Source organism: Pomacea canaliculata, linkage group LG4, assembly GCF_003073045.1.
Source record: "Pomacea canaliculata isolate SZHN2017 linkage group LG4, ASM307304v1, whole genome shotgun sequence".
In the NCBI taxonomy this organism is placed as follows: domain Eukaryota; kingdom Metazoa; phylum Mollusca; class Gastropoda; order Architaenioglossa; family Ampullariidae; genus Pomacea; species Pomacea canaliculata.
Genome location: NC_037593.1, coordinates 13163849 through 13183480, shown reverse-complemented (window position 1 = coordinate 13183480; position 19632 = coordinate 13163849). Strand labels below are relative to the sequence as shown.

The 19632-nt window shown below is 41.6% G+C and overlaps 1 protein-coding gene across 1 annotated transcript in view; it reads right to left on the bottom strand.

The window, feature by feature from the left end:
* Positions 1-19346, bottom strand: part of LOC112562163 (G-protein coupled receptor GRL101-like) — a 109782-nt gene extending 90436 nt beyond the window's left edge. Inside the window, exon 1 of the mRNA XM_025235226.1 lies at positions 17269-19346. Coding sequence (XP_025091011.1) covers positions 17269-17359 — 91 coding nt within the window. The 5' untranslated portion in view covers positions 17360-19346. The remainder of the gene's footprint in view (positions 1-17268) is intronic.
* Between the last annotated feature and the right edge of the window lie 286 nt (positions 19347-19632).

The following is a 19632-nucleotide window of genomic DNA, read 5'->3' as shown; positions in this document are numbered from 1 at the left end:
CTGGGTTGAAAGGTTTAAACTTTGTCCAAGCAAATGTTCCAGGAACCGTGGCGCCATCGAGGCTTCAAGCGGTTACAGTTTTTTGATGACAACTGAAGTTGTCTTGCTACCAGCGGTTGGAGCTGATTTTAGATACGAAGAACAACCATTAACGAAAGATAAAGGAGAGCTTCAAATGTTCAGTCTTCTGTTCTTTTTTTTCTCTTTTGTATGTAAACGCGCGTTTCAGAAAGTTATATCATAGAGAGAGAGAGAGGCAAGCCCAAACCCTTGAAAGTAAGAAAAAAAAAGATGAAAGCAAGATATCATTTTTCTGTAACGAATATCAATAACCTCTGGTGATGGTAATCAAGAGGCATTACAAGAAACCATCATCAAAGACAAGGCCCACGACTTTTACGCCTGATGTCTCGGTTGGGGTGGTTTCTTGCTGACTTTTATGAGAAGCACATACAAACAGAAATTTTGATAAAATGCTCGGTCTCATGATTTTATCGTCCTTAAGTGAATCACACTTCATCAGACCATGAATCGGAGCAAATGAGGAGCGAGTTCTCTTCCCCTTGAACAACAACTTGCAGCCTGGGGAGGGCTGGTCGTCCTGACAGCTTTGTTGATATCCAGATGATGAATGGTGAGGCGGGGCGCTTCGATTGTCAGAGAGATACAAAGTATTACAATAATGTCTCCAAAATAGAAGATTTATTGTCCGACTAAAAACTATTCTGTTGCTTTGTTAAGTCTTACGAGTTGCGGGTGCGCACTAGGTTCGGTGTATGAATCACTCGGATTTTTTTTTAAACACTGTTTTTCTTTGAAAGGTTTTGAAGTGTACATGGCGGAATGTAAGAAATAAAATTATTTCTGATTCTACTTTCTTCTGCTGGAATGTTAAAACAGTTTTGCATTGTAGGTGTGAAGGATACTTTCTCTTTATGAAGACGCTAAGTAGTCCTTGGTAAGGTATTACAGATACTTTTTTTTTTTAAAGTGTCTCGTTGAGTTTTCCAAAGCTTTCTGAAGTAAACGACATTTTTTGATAAAAATTTAAGTAAGGGACCAAAAAGAGTATACCTATGTGTGTGTCCGTGGCTCCAAATAAGAAAGACTATTTTTACATTCATACAGCGATTGAAGAGAAGGTCGTAGTATATTTTACTATATTATAGTATATTTTAGGCGACAGTGGGTGCGGTAATGGGAAATAAGTGTTTAAAAGTAAAGAAAACATAAATAGAAGTTTGCCTTTGCGAATGCCAAATGAAAATCAATTTTGAATTACAGTTGAAGAGACCTCAAGTTATACATGTTGTGAAGAAAGAAAAAAGGTAAGTAAAGGACAGACACACAAAAACAAGAAAAAAAGTATTTAAAAAGTAATTAATGAAGAAAAATGCAAAGAAGCACTTTAAGAAAAAATAGCAATAAGTAAATAAGAGAAAAAAAAAATCAAGAGAGAAAGAAAAAATAAGAAAGGAAGAAATAAATAAAGAAAAGAATAAGAAAGAAAAAATACGGTCATATAGTAAACAACAAAAGAAAGAAAACCAAACCTGAAGAGAAAGAGAAATAAAAGGGACTGCGAAACATAAAGGCGTAAAGAAAAAAAGTGAAATAAGTAAAAGTAACAAAAACAAAAAAATAAAGAATGAACAAGAAAACAATAAAGAAAGAACATAAAAAGAAAGAAAAGACCGAAAAAGAAAAATAACAAATAAGAAAGAAAAAGACAAAAGAAACATAAAAAAGACAGACGGGGAAGAAACTTACAAGTAGCAGTCAAGAAATGAAGAAAGAAATAATACGGACAATTAGGACAAACATTGATAAAGAGAGAAAGACAGAAAAGAAATATATTTTCCTAACTCACTGACAATATAGGCAACAACTACGCGAGGACATGAAGCCAGTATGCGATCAGACAGAGTGAAGAAATAAAAAGGAAAAAAGCTGGCTCGGTTTCAAGAGGCAACTCCGCGCAGATATGAAGACTTCGTGGAATGCCGTGTTTACGCCATGTCAGGATGCGATGATTATCAAATGTAGCAATCCAGGAACATTTCCCCTCCCACCATGTTCCCCATCTCCTCTTAATGCAGTCGATCTCGCCGTGTGATTGGCGGGATTCCAGCAAGACATCACGCATGCGTATATCGCTCGTGAATAAAAGGACGTCGGGTACATCGGGTGATACGTCAGAATGTAGGCAGTTGAACCACTCATCTACCCAACATTTCTCATTTCCGACCCAAACTACCCGAATGGAGGAAATAATTTCAAAAAGTTTGTGGGTTAAAGTGCTTTGTCTTAGTCTCACATGTGAAAGGTTTGTCCCTTGTCAGCTGCGATTGTGTTGTGACTATGGAAGTCGAAGAGGAGGGAGAAGAGAATTTTTTTACGCCGAGTCAGCAGCTAAGGCTATATCACGGAAAAGCAGCCAGTCCTGTAAACATATGCCACAAGCAGAAAAATACAGTGCCCTAGGCGAGATCTGAACCCACAACTTCAAATCCTCGCTGTGACAGACGCTAACCAGACCGCCCGTGACGATCCATGCTCACACACTCATCCACGCTGCTGCTGTAACTGCCTACAATAACAACAGCAATATTATCTAAAGCAAAACGAGTAGAACAAGAACGAAAATAAAGAAAAATTGACGACAAAGAGTAGCTCGTTAGACAAAAGAATAATTATATAGTAACACGATAGGTGGATCACAATGCAATGTGTTGACTAAACAAGAGTAGACAAGCCATTTCGCACAAACAGAGATGTAGTTACAATGTAAAGTGTTGACTAAACAAAAGTAGACAAGTCAGTTCACAGAAACAGAAAAAAAGAAAAGAAAAAAAGAATAATAAAAATGTTGAGCCAGTCTCGTCCGGTGCCTGTGAGGCCGATAATATTTCGATTTCTGCTCGTTTACAATTCAGATTTGGCTGTGGGTATGCAGCACAACATGAGATAGATTGATACCTCCAACCCTTGCATCCTGATAAACCTTTCCAAAGTTTTCTCTATCAGCAGGGAAGGATAACTGTGTACGCTCCTGCGTTGATAAGATTTCTTTTGCCCTCTAGCCCTGGAATTACTTTCTAGATATTATTTTTCTTTCACGATATTTTCTTTAGTAACTTCAGTTTTACTTCTTTACATATTTTGCTGTGTTTGTATGTCGGTCTGCATGTCCATGTATGTGTGTGTGTTTAGTCACTTAGTCCTTTTTTTTTTTTTTTTTAACATTTTAGCGAATTTTTTCTGTGAACATAAGACAGTAAAACAGTTCACAAGCACAAAAATTGCTTCCTCCAGTTCATAAACTCATTCTCACCCCAACATATCCAAATCCCTTTACCATCCACCAGTCCACTTTATAGTTAGTGATGGACAGCAATTCTTTTACAGGGAAAGTGAAACACAATCTACTTTACAGAGAGACAAAAATCAGAGAAATATCAATTTCTGAAGGAGATTTCGGACATTTTTTTTCATTAATTTACTAATTTGCCATTACCGTTATTACAGTAGATTACCGTTAGCACAAATTTGCCATGCGCTGCCTCAAGCGCAGTTTTTCCACCTATCGAGGGCTTTAATTTTTGGATCCAGCAGCAAGTCCTCCATTCGTACATTCTCATATCAACCCTGACACTTTCTGACCTCCATTCACCCCAGGCTGTGGTTAGACTAATACTCCTGTCAAGGCGATCGTTCTCAGAATATAGTTGGTGGACACAAGGACAGAAACCATTCCCCAAACCGACCGAAAGTCCCCGGAGATTATTCAGACATCCAACACCCGATGGTGTAGGTTCTGGTAACTCTGTATTTGACATTTGGCGTTTTCTTGACGTTGATTCAAACAGGGTTTGCAGTTGAGAAAAATGAAAAAAAAAAAACAGGCTGTAGGAAAAATCATTGCTGTACAATAGAGTTGTGAATAAGTATGTATAAACATGTATAAGTCTTAATGTTGGACACGCAGAAATTTGTTCAGTCATCAAATGGAAAATGGTGTGTGTGTGTGGTGGTATTTTAATTTCAAACATAGACAAATTATAGACACAGTATCCAGTCTTTTATTTGAAGATCCAGTTTCAGTCTTTATGATTCATGTAACAGAAAGAATATCTAAGATCACAAAGTGCATTTTTTAATTTTCTTAACCAGTAGCAGGCTTCTTACTGCACATGAAAGTAAACCCACAAAGGAGATGAAACGGAAAGAAGTAATTTCAAAAGAAATGCAAGTCAAAATCTAGAAGCATGACCAAAAAACAAACAAAAACAAAACCTGAAAGGAAATGCATTTTATTTTTGACATGATAGTGTGGCCGGGGCAATGAATTAGTTACGCACCTATGCTCCCCTCAGACCTCGCCAAACGCAGAGGAAGCTCCGGATGCCTGCAGTGGAGGGATGAAAATCGGAAACCGGCGGTTTCATCTGATCAGTGCTTATGAAAGAAATTAGATTGCACTCACTCACACATCCACCCACTCACCCAATCACCCACTAAACCACCAACCCACCCACTCACCGACCACCCACTCACTCACTCTCCACAGAGGGTAGATTGACAGAAAGTGTGACAGCTTCTCAACGATGTTTTGAAGTAGCTTAAAATCTCCAAAAACCAAATGTCACCTCCCTGATAATCTCATCTACCAGCAGAGATCCCCCCGATGCAAACCCAAAGGTTTGTGAGTTCAGCCAGGACCGCGTTATCACTCGGGGGGAATGTGAGGCAAGGATCGGAGAGAACTAACTCCTTAACAGATGATCACGTGCAGGAGGGAAGGGTAAACTGTCCACATGAGGGCGGCACCCACTGCATTCTTCTTTCGATGAGTTGTGAATGGTCTCTCTCCCTTTCTCATCGATCTCTCATCTCCGAGTGCTACATTCAGAACAATTCTCCCTTTAACTCACAGATCGTAAGGTTACAGCCAAACCCTCGGCACCTTTCTCACAGGGTTTCTCAGTAGTAAGCACCAAGTCCCTCTTAGAAGGAGCTGATGAAGATCATCTGTGTCCAAACTATTAATTTTAACAATTATCTCCTAGAGTTCAATCTCAGTACTTTAATCAGTCCATTGTCCAAGAACTTTACAAAAAGCGGAACACCAAAGAAGACGCATTGTTCCACAGTTCACATCCCTAGGGAAGTGGTTCTGATGACAGTTGCCTCTGAACCTACAGCTGCTGGTCATGACAAGGAGGCAGAACTCTCTACGAGATTTCAAAGAGGAAAGCAAGGCCAAAGGGATTCTCTCCGACCCCAGACCTCCACTCCAGCCCGTCAAGAACATCCAGAAGAGACAGCTGTTACTCGCTCACATTCACCTCTCAACTCGTCCACAGAAATCTGTGGGTCGAGACATCTCGAGCAGCACTTCGTCTACAGAATGCCCTTTGACCGAGCTGTAGGAAAGAGCTATAACAGATTTGAATGAATAATTTGAGATAATGAGACGAAGGGAGTAAGGCGAGGTGGGATGGAGCGAGTGTCTGTGTCTAAAGGAAGCTGAGTTGTAAAGATCATTCTTCTGCTTCCTATTCCTACTGACAAAAAGATGAAAGGTAGCATCTAACAGTTGAAGAGCTCCTTAGCACTAAATGATATGGGCAACAGAGGATTGTGGCGTTAAAGATGTCTAAAGGAATGAAAGAAGGTTGCTACAACAGGACACGAGCGGAACGTGTAGCAGAGTTTGACTGGTCCTTTTCTCTCAGCCAGTCGGGGGTATCATCGAGAAGCGAACCAGACCTAGTAACGACACCCTCGTCAGGCCTGTTTAGGTTATATATATAGAGCTTTATTTCTTCTGACAGGCTATCAAGTTTCCTTCCCTATATTTTGTCTTGGGGGATATTCGAGAAACGTTTAGAAAAAGAAAATAAGTTGCGAGCAGATTTACGAAGTACACGTGAACAGATAAAACATTTGAAAAATAATTGAGAAAAAAAAGGAAATGAAGCAGGAAGAGACAAGATGGGTGCATGGAGGGTAAAGAGAAAAAGGAAGAAAGAAAAGAAATTTAAGTGTAAAGATAAGGGAAAAGATGGAAGAATGAGTTAGAATGAAAGGTTCGGCATGAATTGGCGTTCTCCGTGCTGGAGAGTTAGAAAAATTTAATGTTAGAGCTTCAGTTGTAGTGAAGTCACTCGAAGATAGATAAGATACAATAGTTGCAACATTCAATTTCAATATGAAAAAATCACTCGCATGCCATCAACTTCTTTATTTGGTCTACCTAAGTTTCTTTCTTCCATGTGAGCACCTTGCTGCTGTGACATCCTCCAACATCAAGATTCTGTGTCAGCAAACATAATCGTGTTGTGAGCTCGTAAAATGATGACCAGGTCTCGAAACAAACCTTCTAATGGCGCATTGAAAAATTTTGGAAGAAAAACAAACCTGCCAAAAGCTCGGCAAGCTGAAAATAGTCATCAGTTTATAGACGATTGCCATGATCAGCAGAAAGATAAGTACTCTTCCGTATCGGATACTTAAGAATTCTTCCTCTTTGTGCTAAGGAAATGTCTGGAGTTTGTATTTTCTTCTTTCTTCACGAAAAGGAGAGCTCGCCAGCTTTCCTTCAATCTTGCGACTCGCTTTCATGAAGTAGAAACCTGGCCAAGTTCCCTTCATCGTTTGACTAGTTTTCAAAGTTTTTCAACTAGAGTGTTTAGCTTACGAGTTTTATCTTAATTATTTATCTTGCGAAGATGAAGCAAATGTCTAACGTATTTTTCTTGAAGGATCTGGAGTGGTCTGCATTGGCGCTCTTGTCTTCCTTCCATACGTAAGTGCGGCTATAAATTACGGAAAGTGCACACAAGTTACCAGTGAGTTTGGGTTAGGAAAGAGGGATGAAAAGACTCATGCAAACCATCCTCAGATTCTTCGCGAACAAAAATAAGTGAAACGATTACTAGTGTTTGAAAAATGCTGACCTCGGCTTGCAATGGCAGCCTGAAACAGTCTATCATAGTTCTAACAAACACAAACAGTTAAATCATACCCCAACATCCGTAAAAATGTTTTTTCTGTAGCAACTATTCTTCCTTTTATCACCTTGCCATGTATATATATATAAAATATATAGGCAGACACTAGTAATCTCATCTCTCGGCTTGTCTGTGTGGCTGTTCGCCATGTTGTGTTGGACCTGTACGGTCGTGAGATCGGTTCCAAGGAAGTTCCAATTTATCCGTTGCAGTTTCAGATTTTTTTGTTGGAATGTGCGACGGTCTAGTTTTTTCAGTTTTTTGGGGGTTATGTTTTGTACTCATGAACCAACACTTAGTCATTAAGTCCACAGAAGCCTCCGTGTAAAACAAATGTTTTGCTTCTTAATGTGTTCGTCTGTTCGCGATGGCTCATGGCGTGGCTGTCGCCTTACATCTAAAGCATGAGTTTCACCCTGAATAAACACAAACATCCACCCACAGAGTGAACCTTCTCTGTCAGTCCCTGGAATGCGAACAAAATGTGCACATTCTCTGGAACTAGCACACGAAAAGACAACTTTACACTTTAAAAAAATTAAACTAAGCAACAGTTAAGTCTGTAAAATAATTCTAAGCTGTTGTCCAAATATCAGTTCAGTTTTTGACGCTCTGAGCTCAACATTAAGGTCAATTAAAACCTAATCTTAATTACAGCAAATCTTTTTATGATGAACACCAAAGCTAGTGCAGTTTGTGACGAGCAGGGCACCTGTGGGATGAGAATGCTCTGAAGGAAAGGTAAAAGTATTTTGCGCAAATTTTTGGAGCAAGCCGAGCGAAATGTTTTTGAAAGGTTCAACCTATCACAGCATCCAAGTGCAGTTAGGGTTAAGAGGAGGTTTTTAGGTATGGAAGGGGTGTGCCTGCGTGCATGAACACAAGAGAATCCATGCACGAGCTCGCTCACAAACACACACACACTTTATTCTCCTACACACAGGCATACCCACATACACACGCGCGCTCACACACACACACACACACAGACAGCCACACAGAAACAAGGACACGCTTTACACTCATAACATTTACAAATTTTAAAAGGAAGTGACGAAAAGTAATTTCAGTAATTTTGTGGAAACGCCAAAAATCATACATCCGCTTTCAATGGTTATTCTTTCAATACTTCTTTTTACTTTCCCCTTTTGGTTTGGCCTCAGCTAGCAGTCTGCCAGCCGCTGGAGAAGAGGATGGTCGCGGTGTTCCTATATATGACTACAAATTATTTTGTTCTTAGTTCGACAGTAACAGAGGGACTTTGAAAGGTCTGTAAGATAAAAGACAGTTCCTTTATGAATTACGAAGCCCGAAGCCTGTTGCGGACAACTTCATGCTTGTCTTCGCGGTCCATAAGGATCCACAAAGCAGAAACAAGGGAAATAATGGCTTGGTAAGTGGACGCAACTTTTTGGATGCTGGTATGGATTAGTAAATAAAACAAACGAACCTAAATCCTGATTGATTGGCTAAATGACTTAAAAGCTGGCTTATAATGCGTCAGCTTCCGGCGCTTGGTTGCAGTCATCAGGCATGGCAAGATCAGAGGTGGACACGCGAGGTCTGTAAGGACCTGGAGACAGAATACAGCATCAGGCTCTTGTCTAGCTTCTCTTCCATGCCTCTGTGATCTTCCATCGCCGACTGCCAACGTGAGCTGTTCACGCCATGTCAGTGTCATGCGAAGACACAATTATGTCTTTCTAGAATTTCCGCTCACCTCCATTCCCAGAACCCCTTTCGCCACCCCAACCCCTTAGGTCGTTGTGAAAATCTGAGGCATGATTACTATCACACTATACACATTTCATTCTCTGCCCCCTAACACCTCCACTCACCCCCAACCTCAGAGGATGATGATGATGATGATGATGATGATGATGATGATGATGATGATGATGATGATGATGATGATGACGACGACGACATACGGTACCGTTACTCAATTTTAAACTTGAAACCACCGAGTACCCACAACAGCAGAAAATGTCGGCGGTGAGTGTGAGAGCCATCTGAAGATTGCTAAAGAAGTTAATCAATGTCGCAGTGTCTCGTGCCGTCTCTGTCTCTATTACACGTGCGAGCAGTTTTTGGGAGATGAAACTGATGAAATCCGTTTCCCACACGCATACCGACTCCTTACCCTCCTCTCCTCCTCCACTCCCTTTTAGAGTTAATCTATCACCTGAATTGATATTAGACACTCCGGCCCCTCCCACTAATCCCTGATAATGACTAGTATGTTTCATCTGCGTGATAAATATCGTCCTCACCCTGTAAGTAATCTGAAAGCCAGAAGCAATAATAATTTATAAAGAACAAAAATATTTTTGTTACAGAATATTTCCATTAGGTAGAGTTTCCTCTAGTTGGTTTAAAATATAGTTTTATGTGAAATGATTCTAAGAACATTTTGATGCTGCGACAATTTTTAATTCTTATTAAAATATTTAAAGTATTGACCAGGTTTTTTTTTCCCTCTTTCAAGAATTTAAAACATACGCCAAACCATATTTTCAAAGTTTTATCTATTCAGAAATGTCGCACTTGATATTAGCAGCTAATGTGATTTCATGGATCGGGTATCCGGGCATTGAACTGGAATAAAGCAGTGAAAGGGTTGGAAAGGGTTGAAATTAAAACATTAATAAACATGCCGAATGCTAGCTGTGCAGCCCCATAATACCCGAGAGGGAGGTGGATGTCTGATTGATGAGATCAGTGGCGGTGTGGCGCTGCAAACCTCTCACAGTCCACCCAGCCGTCGGGAACGGGTACCTGACACCAGGGTTGGTGAGGCTGAGGCAGACAGGAGGAGATGGGCAACACTTTCACAAAACGTTGAACCTGGGAAAGGTGAATCTCTACCACCTCACTTCCCAAGGACCAAAGGTTTACGGGACAGCCATTAAAAAAATAGAATTATAAAACGAATTTGCTGATTGTGATGGTTGTGAAAATGTCTTCCAGCTGCGAATAGACGTTCAAAGGCCAGATGCATAAAACATTCCTTGGCACTAGCTATATCCTTGTACTTTAGCTGATGGTTCTCGGTAATGGCAATAAACAATCTGTGTAACTATGCGAATGGAGATATTGGGCGGTATGAAAGATATCACACAAACTTTCCAAAAAATATACAAAAATAAAATTTGAAAGGTCCAGGGCCCCAAAGCGAGACGTCAGGACAACGTCTCCCACGTCTTCGTCCAGATCCTGTCCTCCACAAAGCTCGGCTGGGCAGAGAAAGTCCCCGGATGGCGCGTGGCTGTGAGGAGGACACGGACATCAGCAGACTGTCCTCGGTTCGCTGGCAAAGGCGCGCGAGAACGTCAGACACGAGCGTCAGAGGCGGGCCCCGACGCCATCTGCGCACGCGGCGTGCATGGACAGGCGACTCTTTGCACGCGCCTTACACATGCGCGCTCGAGACCCTGTTTATTACTCAGAGTCTGCAAGTTGTCATCGGAGATGACATCTGCGTCGATGCTGAGCGCAGCAGCGTAGATAGGGGAGAGGAAAAAAAAGGAGGATGGCCTGGGGCCTGTATCTCTCCGACTTCAGCAGCCTGGCGATTGAGGCTCAGTCTGGAGCCCGGTCTGGGAGGGTTTGGGGGGGAAAGGAGGGATGGATAGTCTACTGGATCCATACGCAAGCCCAGTTGGGGTGTAGCTAAAGGTGGAAAAGGGTACAGTAGACACGCGAACTTTATCTGCAAAACTTCACAACAGCGAAAGAAAAAAGAAAGAAAGAAGTGAGAGAGAGAAGAAAAAAAAAAAAATAACGGCGAGGATACGGGAGAAGTTTGAATCGAAGTGTCCGTGGTAATTAGACCATCATTCAACTTATTTTGAGAACCACTTCCCTCCACAGGTTGTTCTTTATATCATCTTCCATAGGACCTCACTTTCCAGGATTCTCGCGGGAGTTAATGGGGTTTTGTGCTTTATTCATCTACCTCACGCAGCAGTGTAGATATTTCCTCTAACTCAAGCTGCAGTATGCAAAGCTTTTTTCGTATTTCATGTGGCAATGGAGATGATGTTTTTGCCTCCTTCCCGTGGCAATATGGACGGGAGGATCTCTATTTCCTGATTTTTCGAGGCACCGACAACAACACTTTTTCATGATGTCACGCTGAAGTCTAGTCTCCACCTTTCTGCGGAAATGTTAGCACTTTTTTTATTATTTTCTAATTTAAAAAGAGAAGTTAAGATAACAAAAAGAGGTCAAGCTTATTCGAGGTTTAAAAGACTATCTTTAGAGGATGAATGAGAACTATTAATGTATATCATAATGAAAATGTCAAGATTATAGACTGAGTAGTAAACAGATTAGCCTCCAGCCCCAAAAATGAATTTTATGACCAAACCTTGTTGTGCGAAAGCAAAAACAAGATGACACAGAGATGTTTTGCTAATGGTTTGTTTGTTTTCTTATGATTGAATAAAAAAAATTCCCAAGTTAAAAATAGATGACAGTATAGCTTCGCTCTATCTCTCCCGATGTAGACTCATGTGTGTGTTTGCATACTTTGGTATATTTATGTGTATGTGAAAAAAATAAAGAAAGAAAGGAAGAAAGAAAGGAAGAAAGAAAGAAGAAAGAAAGAAAGGAAAAAAGAAAAAGTGAGTTCTAAATTTCTTGCTAAGTTTCTGCGTCTCCTCGCCTCTCACGTACACCTCTACTCCTTGTAAAAGGTTTCTTAACTTCGTAAAAAAATATCAGTTTCCAGCGGCCCAGCCACCAAACGTCTTCCCTGCGGTCGATGAATCAAACAAAAATACAGAAGCAGTCAGCGGTGTAAGAACCGGTTTTTCTGTGTCCTTCTTCAACGTTGTAAATTTTAACTTGATAAAAATCTGTGAAACCGAACACAGAAAAAACAATTTTTACGCCATCGACCGAGATTTAAGTCTTAAAACATCGTTCGTTTCATATTAGCTGTCCGCGCCACGCACTCAGCTTTTCTCTTAGTCAGAATTGTAAAGGGAACGCCCAGACGTGAACATAACGTAAAAACGACGTAAAATGGACGTGAAAACGACGTAAAATGGACGTGAAAACGACGTAAAAATTGACGTAAAAGCGCCGCAAAATGTATATTCAACAACTGTATATTCTCCGAGAGAGCGGCAGGAGATCTTGCTGTCTCGCCTCGCTAATCCCAGTCGGAGCTGGCAAGATTTATCTCAGCAACAGACCTCCCTCTCCCAGGTCACCATCTTGGATATATAATTCTTATTTATTTTTTTTTTTTTTTTCATTTTCTGACCATGAAAATGATTGAAATTTATTCCTCGTTACCACCTCCACCAGCACCATCACTACCTTTCCCAGCTGTTGTCTCTCTTCTCGTCTGTCTTCAGTCATCTGTCGGCACCGGGTACTTAGCGCGTGCGGCTCTGCTAACCGTTCTGCCGCCGGCGACCCGACAAACGAGTCCGCACACTACGTGGCCGCAGCCTTATCAGCAGATATCAGCAGCTAGTGGCCTCAGCCTTATTAGCAGCTATGAACGGATAGTGGCCTCAGTTTTATCAGCAGGTATGAATGGCTGCAGGCCTGTACCCGATATCATCAGCCAGTTGCCGCATCCTTATTAAAGGGTATCAGCAGCCACCGGCCACACCTTGCATAACCGGAGGTGGCAGCGGGCAAAGGGCAAATGCTAATGATGCGGGTCACTAGAAACGGTCATGTTAATCAGGTAGACTTAGTGAAGCAGCCATACTTAAAATGAAGAAGAGAGGTGGAGACGGTCAAACTGATAATGAAGAGAAGATGATGGGAGATGTACTTAGGAACAGCCATACTGATAATGGAGAGACGTTGATGAGAGAAGCAGAAATGAAGACAGAAAACAGTGGGTGCTAAAAGTATGCTAAGCATTTAAAACAGAGTAGCTGATTTTTCTACACATTTCTGTTATAATTGGTAGTCGTGTACAGTCATGTACACGATTTGTAGATGCAATAATCTCTACGTGGTTAGAAATGTACACGTGTACACACCTCTCCCCCACAATAATGATACGAAGGAAAAAACCTCTGACCTAAGCGATTATAGATGCAGCCATATAACGAGGTAAGCTTAAAATACATCGGCAGCTATGGAATTTAACTGATGATGATCAGTTTTAACTTTGAGTTGACCATCAGCAAATGAATCACCCTAAACGTGGTTTAATATTTAAATGTAATCAGAGAACCTAAGCAAACAACAAAACATACATGTTTAACAGACCGATGATTAACTGTACATCTTTTTTTTGTGAGATTAGTTGAGTTGCCCGTAGTTGTGAGGCCAGTCGACTGACAGGCTGTCAGCATGCCCGCAGCTTGCGGACAAGATCAAATAGCATTTCTTTCGAAATGGTTCTTCAAGTTGCCTAGTCTCTTTCTCTATCTGAAAAACGTTAACTAACACACACACACTAACACACTGTTTTATTTAAAAACTCATAAAGTTGCTGCAGCTGGGAGGAGCTGGTACTTTCCCAGTTCCAAGTGTAAGCGCAGTGCAGGAGGTTCTGTCCAGTCCTCACAGATGCCCTTGAAGCGTACTCTGTGGACCTCGGCCCATCCTCGGTCTGTCGACGGCTGTCTGGCTGGCTTCGTGGTTCATTCTCTCATGTTGGAGTACTTTCAGGGACAGATCACTCGCGGACTGCGGCGTCTGGCCCGCAGGCGACTATTGATTCCCTCCCCTTGTTGCCGCTCTTCTCGAAGTCCTTGCTGCCAGACCGGTCTTCTCGCCCCTACCTGCTCGTCTTAGGTGTGGACTCGTGTAGGACCGGAGAGAAACTCGGCGGGAATGAGACAACATTTGGACTGCGCATGTCACAGCAGTCCTTCGTCCCGAAATAAGAAGCAAGAGCAGGATATTAAGAAAATTCCACTCTCACAACTCCCTTCTTCACCTGTCTCCTGTTGTCCTACGTTCCTCGTCTTTCCATGTCAGATCCGGTATATCTTCTTTCCCCTCCGGTCTCCACTTTCAACTGTAAAATCTTGACTCATACGTAATATTTATTTGTTCTCTTTCTGTGGGATTTGCTCTCTCCTCTTTCTCTTTACTCGGTCTAGTGTTCACAGGCTTATTCAGTCACAAGCCACTTAGCTTTTAGTTGCTGAAGATGGCGTGGGAATACATTCTTCTTTCTTCAAAGGTTTCATTTTTTCTTCTTCTTCTGCTCTCTTTCTCAGTCTCTCTAATTTTTTCCAATTCGTTCTATTCCTGCCATGAGCCATGTCATTCAGATGTTTCAAAGAAAGAAAATGATGTGCTAAAACAAGTGTTCGGCACATTAAAACAACACTTTAAAATGAGAAGCATGGAACCTTTCATTTCAACTAAGCCTTTGCAGAACAAGAATTACAAAAATACAACAATACATCTGGATGCAACTATACACACAAAAATGTTTGCAAGAAATTAAATATTAAGAAAACGAAGAAAAAAAGTAGACAGAGCACTCAAGGATTAATTTCACAAAAGTACTGATCTTCCTATCCTTTCACAGCTTCCAGGAATCTGTGTTGTCTACTGGGACTTCTGTCAATAGATCAAGCTTATATATCTTTTTTTCTTTCCAAAGTCAGCTGGATTTTTCCCGTCATCAAGGGAGGAATGTGAAACTGTTCATTAGAGGCTTCTGTCTGCTTCCTTCCAGTTTTCCTGGCGTCAGATGAAACGCCCCAAATCCATTTCAGTTCACTCCATGTGCAATCCATTTGGTTTAAATGTATGACAAGAATAATGTGTTCAAGCCTGAAATCAGCTCTGAACGTCAGGGTTTGGCGATGGGCAGATAAGCGAGTCACCAGGGGTTAAGTCACGCTCCAACACCAATAACCGTTGCTCACCTCCCGGGCGAGAGAAGGAGCGAAACAGCGAGCGAGGGAGAGAGAGAGAGACTGATTGAAGATGACACTTCATGAAGCTTTCGCACGCATGCTTGTATAACTCGGTGAATATGAACTAATAAATAAATTTTACAAAACATATTGAAAATATGTGAATTATTCTTTAGCTTTTTATTCAAGTGGTCAGTGCAAATCTTTTGCAATATTGCGGGAAGGACATCACTCCACAAAGGACTTGGAAAAACTTGAGTAAGGCTTTCAAGACTTTGCAAACCAGAAAAGCAGATCTTACAGTGCAAGTAGAGAATTCAATAGAGGATGATGGCAACATCTACATCACTAACATTCAGAAGAGAGATAACATTGTTAGTTTCAAGAACTTAAAATAGCAGACAACACTAAGAAGCCTGTAGGTACATTAATAAGTCAGGAGGTAGTTAGCACTAACAAACCTGAGAGCAGACAGACCTGAAATACCAACGACAAGAGGTTCTAATAAATGTGAAAGGACACTAACAAACATGGAGGCTTCCTTCTCCTAACAAACTTGGAGGTCTTGGAAGTAGACAGCATTACAAAGTGGACCGTACAGATGAGCCAAAGTCATCATGGAGTTGATTAAACAAACCGGGGAGCCGTTAAGGAATATTCTTCGTAGAACTTCTAAATAAAATTAAAATTAAGACTTTATTCTCCTTTTTTCCTTCTTCATTGGTAAAAATGAGATAAAAGTGTTAAAATTAAAAGGTTTAACAAGTGGGGCAATAAACAGTATAACAAATGAGTCTGACGAATGGTGTAACACTGTGTGACAAATGAAGGCGACGACAAGCGACCCTAAGAATGTCCCACGTCCTGTGTCCTTCGATAAACTACAAGAACAGAATAATTTGTCTTGCAGGGAAATGTTTTCTGACCAGCAGATGTAGTTCAGTCGATTGATCGAGTGAGTGAGTGACACACACGTTCAAGCGCCGAGGACTTAAGTATCAAAGAGTTCAGTCCCTAGATGACCCTGCACAGTACAGAACCCCTTCAGAAGCCACCAATCTTCCCCAGAATTTACCATGCCACCCCAGGACACCTCACCCTACTAGACAATCTCTCAAAGGAAGCTCGTGAAGTGATCATAGCGCAGACGATTCTCAATATAAGTTCGAGAGGAGAGAGAGAGACAGAGAAGGACTTTTTGTGTTAAAACGAATGCTTCTCTTCTTCTCTGCTGCTGCTGCTGCTGCTGATGATGATGATGATGATGATGACGACGATGGCGATGATCATTCCGTTGTAGAGACTTCCTTCTCTCTACATATCCCAGACAATTTCATGTTTTTTCCCTCCCAAGCAATCAGAACAAATGTCAACGCGACCTTACAGACTGTCTGTAAATATATTTACTGATTGTACTTTAAATGTCACGGCCTTCACCTTTGGTTTAATTGTTTCCCAACCTCACTAGCAGGTCACACCTACTATTTTGCTCCGTGTGTACACGACAACATTTGTGGCTTGGTTTACCAGTTTCTCGCCAGATGGCGCAGTGAGCGAACAGATAACACCATTCTCTACTTACTCTCTACTCTGAAATCACCTGGTAAACATACACAATCGTGGGGCTTGACCGACCGAGAGATAACTGTCTATTATGTGTGATGCAGGCAGTTGAATGGTTTCTGCACACTCAATCAGGTGTAAATGTTTCTCGCAATTATGATTCATTAAATGGATGTAAGCGTTTCAGTTCAGTCTTTGGTTTTGAGGGTCTGGACAATCATGATCAGAGGGTTGAGGTTTGCTAGGACTGAATGGCAGCAATCACTTTACTTATTAAGCTGACGTGTGCTCAGCGTCGAGCAGAAGTCAACACGAACCTCGGGGTCAAACATTGTCGACACGAATCACCTGAGCAAACAGCGACCGGCTCGAACATGGACCGGCTGATCAAACAATAGATAAACTGAAACATTGTAACAGTTTGAGCTAATGGTTCTTGAAAAGACAAGTGTTTACCGGAGGATGCAAACTGTAATAATCGTGGATAGCTAGTCTTCACGAACTTTAACCCTAGCCTAAGCACACCAGCAATGTTAGCAATAATACAGACAACCTAAAGACTAATACTTGCATGTACAATACAAACATCGACAATTTGTTGTTTGTTTTAATTAATAATGTTTTGAGTAAATGAAAAGTGATAATTTAATGATGGTACACGTCAAGATAGACAATTCTGAAGGTACACACACGCATGCACAAATAAAACAGACTCGCGCACGCACGCTGACACATAAATGAAGGAATATTCCCATGCAAAGACATACAGAGACAAACATCAAACATCATCGAAATTTAAAAAATTCAAAATAGTAAAAAATCAGCCTTGCCTGTTACTGTGTGGAGGTACATGGAGAAGACCAGCAGCAGGAGATTGCAGGCAACTGGCATCATCTTCACCTTTAGCGACGACTTCCACATTGTAGAGTTAGAGAATGAAAACAGAGAAGAAAACGACGATGTTTCTCAATAGCCCCAGACGGAGGAAAACATCGTCTTTACTGTCGCCATTTCTTTGTTTCTTTTTCTCACTCAGCCAGACGGGGTAGTTGATCCCAGAAATACAAAACAACCAACAGCAGACTTCTCTCTCTCAGGCTACAAGAAATTGGTCGCGTGTGCTCGACAGAGTTATCTTACCTCTTTTGTAACGAGGATTAAGCCGCTTTGGTTAGGGGAGAGAACTTAAACGATTCGTAGCGTCCTCTCCTGTAAAGGGCTCTGGAAAACCTTGGTCTTCAATCATTCCTCAGAATCTTTCAGCACTCCAATCCTTCTGGACTTAGAGTCACACGGTACACGCCAGCTTCCTTGTGAGATATCTTTGAAAGGTATAAAAGGATGGAGCACTGGAAAAACCAATAAATGTGAAAAATACAAACAAAGAATCAGATAAAAGATTTTTTTTCCTGGCAAAGACCTTTCGTAGCTCTATTTTCTTTTTTTCACCAAACTGTCGGTGGCTCATACGGAGAATCAACAACAATTGCCGATCCTTCAGTCGGATCGCACACCTGGCACCGGTGTTTTTCCATCAAAAGTATTTCCAACGTGTTTTCGCCAGGCACTGAGTCAACTCACAAACAAATGCGCCAGTCTTCACGCAGTGTGTGTCCAACTGACAACACCACCAGGTAGTCTGTTGATATAAAACTGTATCTTCAATCGTTATAACCATACACTCAGCTTCTCCCTGGTGGCAGAGCCGGGCCCGGAACCGGGAATCTGTAAAAACCAGAGAGAAAATCCCTCACACTTGCATCGCTGGGTCACTTGCTTCAGGCCAGTAAAATTAATAGTGAAGCCAAAAGTGAAAGCGATATTTGATTCTTCGGAGACAAATGAACACAGAAATCCAATGAGTCCGTTTTTAGCGGGTGGTATTTTTGAGATATTGCCGCGAGCTGCCTAGTTCATCATGTCAGAGGTTCTACGAGAGTTTTGTTTAGTTATTTAATAATTTACCTACATATTTACTTGTCTTAACAATTTTTCTCTATTTAAATGCATCATACTTTAGATCCTCAATGTATCTCTTTACATTTTCAAGAATGATTACCTTCAGCGAGAGTTAAAGTAGGAGAGGTTTCAAGAGTCCATTCTCAAAAGAAGCCTGCAAGGATCTTAAATTTGCTCAAAACCGTGTTGCCGCCATTTCAAATAATCGTGCCAGCAGCGATGGAGAGCTGGATGTAAAACGAAGATGTCTTCAGCACCTTGAAATACTTCACCTTCATTTGAAAGCCTTACCGAAAAAAAAAAACTGTAATTTCAATCATTAGGATTCTCTCATCCTTGACGCAGCAGAATTGCACTTTTGCATCGGTCGCAATCTGTTCAAGAAAAGAAAAACTAAAGAAACCTCGTGTTTGGGTTAAAAACTGTACAAGTTTTACATTGGCATCTCTTTCGTGGCATTACAAATTATTTAGCGTCTTCGCGTGGTTTGGCGACGGCAGAAGTCGGAGAAATGAAGAGAAGAAAAAAGAATACATCGTTTCCGTTTGGAATCTCGTGATGGCTGTTACAACTTTATGCTTTCCGTCAGGATTTTTTTTTTCGTCCCCCGGCCACTTGACAAACGGAGGATCGAGTGGCAGCCTAAAGCACCAGAGAAATTTTGTTCCTTTTTTTTTTTTTCGTTGATGTTTTTTTGACACAAACCAAAAGACTAGGGTCAACTCCTACGTCTGCTCGACATCGGCTATCGGGTGAGGACCCGCACGATGTTTGCTGCTGCAAAATTTTATTCCCTCTTCGTCCTCCTGTGTGCGGGGTTCTGCCAGTCTGATGCACGCACGTGCACGCGGAGTGCGCTCCCCTTGCAACACGCCGGTGGCGGTGATTCCAGTATGGCGTGTTCCTTGGCTAGCCACGCTGGTCGGAGGGGGATGTGTGTTAGGGGGGGGGGGGAATCGAAAGATCTGGGCCAGCCAGCCAGCTCGGCAGTCCCTCCGATAGAAGAGGAGCAGGTGGTTCCATGTTAGCTTTTATCGCGACTGCAGTTTGCGTCAAGTTCTAAGGGGCACCACTCTGTGAGACTTGACTTTATGTTTCTTTTCTGCAGCTGCAGCTTCGTCGACAGGAGAGTTGTCTCGCGGGACGATACACGTCTAAATAGTTTATACACTTTTTCATTTCTTGCTTCTTTTCTGTCTCTCTTTCTGTCACTGTGATTGCGTGGATGGATGCGA